The sequence below is a fragment of the Tachyglossus aculeatus genome (genome assembly GCF_015852505.1).
Source record: "Tachyglossus aculeatus isolate mTacAcu1 chromosome 12 unlocalized genomic scaffold, mTacAcu1.pri SUPER_6_unloc_2, whole genome shotgun sequence".
NCBI classification, from domain to species: domain Eukaryota; kingdom Metazoa; phylum Chordata; class Mammalia; order Monotremata; family Tachyglossidae; genus Tachyglossus; species Tachyglossus aculeatus.
Genome location: NW_024044829.1, coordinates 10,224,128 through 10,229,419, shown reverse-complemented (window position 1 = coordinate 10,229,419; position 5,292 = coordinate 10,224,128). Strand labels below are relative to the sequence as shown.

The 5,292-nt window shown below is 48.8% G+C and overlaps 1 protein-coding gene across 1 annotated transcript; it reads left to right on the top strand.

The window, feature by feature from the left end:
* The first annotated feature begins 3,884 nt into the window (after positions 1–3,884).
* On the top strand, positions 3,885–4,929 carry LOC119921241 (olfactory receptor 14A16-like). Its single transcript, XM_038741573.1, has 2 exons — positions 3,885–4,289; positions 4,396–4,929. The coding sequence occupies exons 1-2, from the start codon at positions 3,885–3,887 to the stop codon at positions 4,927–4,929; spliced, it is 939 nt and encodes a 312-aa protein (XP_038597501.1).
* Positions 4,930–5,292: the final 363 nt, after the last annotated feature.

Below are 5,292 nucleotides of genomic sequence, written 5' to 3'. Positions count from 1 at the left end.
GGGAAAAACCACCTCCTCCAGGAAGCTTTTTAAAATGGCACTTGGTAAACACATACTATGTCCCAGTAAGTGTACTAAGTCCTGGGGTAGATGATACAAGATAATGAGGTTGGACAGAGTACATCTCCCAGATGGAGCTCACAGTCTAAATTGGAAGGACAGCAGAAAAGCGGTGAAGCTAGGATTCATTCATTCATGCATGCATGAATTCATTCATTCATTCAATCATATTTCCTGAGAGCTTACTGAGTGCAGAGCTCTATACAAAGTGCTTGGGAGAGTACACTACAACAATAAACAGACACATTCCCTGCCTACAACCAGCTTACAGTCTAGAGTAAGGGAGACAGACATCAATACAAATAAATGAATTATAGATATGTACGTAAGTACTGTATGGTTGGGCGTGGGGAAGAACAAAGGGAGCAAGTCAGGGTGATGCAGGAGAGACTGGGAGAAAGTGATAAGGGGGTGCTTAGTCTGGGAAGAGCTGTTGGAGGAGATGTGCCTTCAATAAGGCTTTGAAGGGGAAGAGAGTGTGTCGGATTTGAGGAAGGGGAACTTCCAAGCCAGAGGCAGGACGTGGGCTGGTGGTCGCCGGTGAGACAGGCGAGACCCAAGCACAGTGAGAAGGTTAGCACTAGAGGAGCGAAGTGTACAGACTAAGTTGTAGTAGGAGAGTAGAGAGGTGAGATGGGAGGGGGCAAGGTGATGGAGTGCTCCCTCCCTCTAGGCTCGCATCTCCTCCTGCCCTCCAGGCTAGCTCTCCTCCTGCCTTCAGGACATCTCCATCTGGATGTCTGTCGCCACCTAAAACTCAACATGTCTAAGACTGAACTCCTTGTCTTCCCTCCCAAACCCTGCCCTCTTCCTGACTTTCCCATCACTGTTGACGGCACTACCATCCTTCCCATCTCACAAGCCTGCAACCTTGGTGTCATCCTATACTCCGCTCTCTCGTTCACCCCTCACGCCCAACCCGTCACCAAAACCTGCCGGTCTCATCTCCGCAACATTGCCAAGATCCGCCCTTCCTCTCCATCCAAACTGCTACCCTGCTTATTCAAGCTCTCATCCTATCCCATCTGGATTACTGTATCAGCTTCCTCTCCGATCTCCCATTCTCCTGCCTCTCCCCACTTCAATCCATACTTCACGCCGCTGCCCGGATTTTCTTTGTACAGAAACGCTCGGGCATGTTTCTCACCTCCTCAAAAATCTCCAGTGGCTACCAATCAATCTGCGCACCAGGCAGAAACTCCTCACCCTCGGCTTCAAGGCTCTCCATCACCTCTCCCCCTCCTACCTCACCTCCCTTCTCTCCTTCTACAGCTCAGCCCGCACCCTCCGCTCCTCTGCCGCTAATGTCCTCACTGTGCCCAGAGTGAGCCCCCTCTTCTTTGCCCCTTCCTCCCCCTCTCCATCCCCCCGCCTTACCTCCTTCCACTCACCACATCACCTGTATATATGTATATATGTTTGTACGTATTTATTACTCTATTTAGTTATTTATTTCATTTGTATATATTTATTCTATTTATTTTATTTTGTTAATATGTTTTATTTTGTTCTCTGTCTCCACCTTCTAGACTGTGAGTCCACTGTTGGGTAGGGACCGTCTGTATATGTTGCCAACTTGCACTTCCTAAGCGCTTAGTACAGTGCACTGCACACAGTAAGCGCTCAATAAATACGATTGAATGAATGAATGAATTGGCTTTAAAGCTAATAGCGAGGTGTTTTTGTTTGGTTCAGAGTTGGATGGGCAACCACTGGAGTTTCTTGAGGAGTGTTGCGGCATGTCCTGAAGGTTTTTGTAGAAAAGTGATCCGGGCAGCAGAGTGAAATACGGACTGGAGTGGGAAGTGGCAGAAGATTGGGAGGGGAGTATGGAGACTGATGGAGTAATACAGGTAGGATAGGATGAGTGATTGCATTAGCGTGGTAGCAGTTCTGATGGAGAGAAAAGAGCAGATTTTAGCAATGTTGTTGTCACCCGTCGTCCGGGGACAGGTTCGTTCAGTGATCGGCGAGGCGAGAGAGAGAGAGAGGCCGGGGACGGAAAGCCTAAGTTTTATATGAACTTTATTCCGTGAGGTGAATTGAATTTATGTATTTGTTTAGGCGCAATGGATTGAGCTTCCCTTTTGGGAGGAATATAATCAATTGGCAATATTAGAGCTTCCCTACACGGGAGGAACACAATCATCTGTTAATCGCCCGTGGGTGAGTTGGTTAACTCTCACCCATGTGCACTTCCCACTCGGGAAGAATCCACTTACTTTCCCACTTGGGAAGAATTCATTACATTACACGCGCACGTGGTGGGCGGCTAGCTCTCACAATGTGATTTTCCTGCATGGGAGGAATCCACTCATAATTCCCATAAGCAGCGGGATACCTGGGTCCCACCCACGAGGCACTCACCCACCCCGCAGCCCTTGCCTCAGTGTGTTGGTTCTGGTTGTAGAGTGGGCGTCTGGCCTTCTGGGCAGAGGGAGAGAGACACGTGGGCTGCTGCTGCTACTGCTGCTGCGGCTGCTCCTGCTGCTGGTGCCCATCTCGATGTTATGCCCAGAAGGTCAGAGGCCACAGGTATTTATATCACCTGTGGCGTGGGCCATTCCCCTTTCCATCCTCTGCTTGCTCCATCTCCGCCCCTTCCTGCCTCCATACCTTATTTGGTCAGCACGGAGGTGAGGGACACCTATCCTTCCGCCCCGCTCCCCTCTGGCCAGAGGAATTGCGTCAGAGGTGGCATTTGACCTCAAGATAGCCGGTGCCTAGGGTCACCTTGGCACAGTTGTGAAGGTGGGACCAACAGGATTTATGATGGATTGAATATGTGGGTTGAATGAAACAGAGGAATCAAGGATAATGCCAAGGCCTGTAAGCCAGGAAGAATCCATTCATTCATTCATTCATTCACTCAATCGCATTTGTTGTGCGCTTACTGTGTGCAGAGCACTACGCTTTGAGCTTGGAAAGTACAATTCGGCAACATATAAAGCCCCTACCTAACGCCGTGATGGTGGTGTCATCTACACTGATGTGAAAGTCAGGGGGAGGAAAGGGTTTGGGTGGGAACACAACGAGTCCTGTTTTGCACATGTTAAGCTTGAGTGGTGGGAGGACATTCAAGTAGACATGTCATGAAGGCAAGAGGAAATGCGAGACTGAATAGAGAGAGAGAGACCAAAGCTGGAAATATAGATTTCGGTATCATCTGCATAGAGTTGGTAGTTGCAACCATAGGAACAAATGAGTCCTCTAAGGAAGTAAATGGAGAATAGATGGGGATTAGAACCCAGGTCCTCTGAACCCCAGGCCTGAGCTCTTTCCACTAGGCCACGCTGCTTTTCTTGACTCAAATCCTTTCTTAAGCACCTAGAACGCCCTCCCTCCTCAAATCTGCCAATCGCACTTCCCTGCTTCAAAGCCCTACTGAAGGCTCATCTCCTCCTAGAGCCCTTCCCAGACTAAGCTCCCCTTTTCCTCAGCTCCCCTCCTTCCAAGTCGCCCCGACTTCTTTCCTGTGCTCTATCCTACTCCCCACCCCACAGCACTTCTGTGTATATGTACATATCTATAATTCTATTTATTCATATTGATGCCTGTTTTCTTGTTTTGATGTCTACCTTCTCCTTCTAGATTGCAAGCCCGTTGTAGGCAGGGATTGTCTCTATTGCTGAATTGACCTTCCAAACACTTAGTACAGTGCTCTGCATATAGTAAGCGCTCAATAAATATGATCTAATGAATGAATGAGAAGTTGAGGAATAGTATGTTTTCGAATTAGGCATCCAGCTGGAATTTTAAATGAACTCCAGTAATCCACGTTCTAATTTCCTGTCCACATTGTTTCTAGGAAATCCAGGTAGAAAATGGCCAACGTCTCCGTGGTGACAGAATTCCTCCTGCTGGGGTTCTCGGAGGTCCGGGAACTGCAGCTGGTCCACACCGCGCTGTTCTTCCTGGTCTACCTGGTGGCCCTGACGGGGAATCTCCTTATCATCACCATCACCGCCCTTGACCAGCGCCTCCATACTACCATGAACCTTTTCCTCAGGCACCTGTCCCTCTTAGATATTTGCTACATCACCGCCACCGTCCCCAATTCCATCCTCAATTCCTTGACTAACAGCAGATCCATCTGCTTCCTGGGGTGTATTACACAGGTCTTTTTATTTCTTCTTTTTGGTGGTTCAGAGGTTTTCATCCTTACAGCGATGTCCTATGACCGCTACGCAGCCATCTGCTGCCCCTTGCGCTACGATATAATAATAATAATAATGATGGTATTTGTTAAGTGCTTGCTATGTGCAAAGCACTGTTCTAAGCACTGGGGAAGTTACAAGGTGAACAGGTTGTCCCATGGGGGATATCATCATGAACGGCGAGGTTTGTGCGAAGATAGCCGCCGCCTCATGGCTCAGCGGGGGTCTCTACTCCCTGATGAACACGGCCACCACCTTTTCCTCTCACCTTTGTGCTCCTCGCATCATACACCAGTTCTATTGTGAATTTCCCCAGTTGCTCAAACTCATGTGCCCTGGAGAGGCCCGAGCAGAGGTCTGTGTTCTTGTCCTCGGTGTTATGTTGTGTTTGGGCTGCTTTGTGTCCATCCTCCTGTCTTATGCCCATATCTTCTTGGTGGTGTTGAAGATGCCGGCCACTGAGGGCCGGTCCAAAGCCTTCTCCACCTGTCTGCCTCACCTCGCTGTGGTCTCCCTGTTTCTTTTCACGAGTTCATTTGCCCATCTGAAGCCATCTTCATCCTCCCCATCGACGCTGGACCTGCTGGTTTCCGTGTTCTATACAGTGCTGCCTCCCACCCTGAAACCCCTCATCTACAGCCTGAAGAACCGGGACATGAAGACTGCCCTGGGAAAGATCTTTTCTGTCCACTTCATTTTGGGGGTGAACTGATTCTCTCTCATTGCTGTGGATGTGCACAGAGAGCTCTCATTCAGGAGGGGTTTGGCCAAAATGCTTCTCAGTATAGAGCTTTCCCTTTCAATCCTTTCCTCATTGTCCTCCCCTCCCTCTATTCCCTCCGTGGCGTTCCTAACTCTCTAGACAGTCAGCGCTTAATAAATGCCATTGACTAAGTAATTGATTGATTAATAAGTTTACTGATAAGGGGAGTACAGTGCAGCAGAATTATGACAGGTTCCCTGTCCACAGGAAGCTGACAATAAAGAGAGTAAAACTCGTTATGGGCAGGGAACATACCTGTTAATTCTGTACTATATTGTACTCTCCCAAGCACTTAGGGCAGTGCTCTCCACA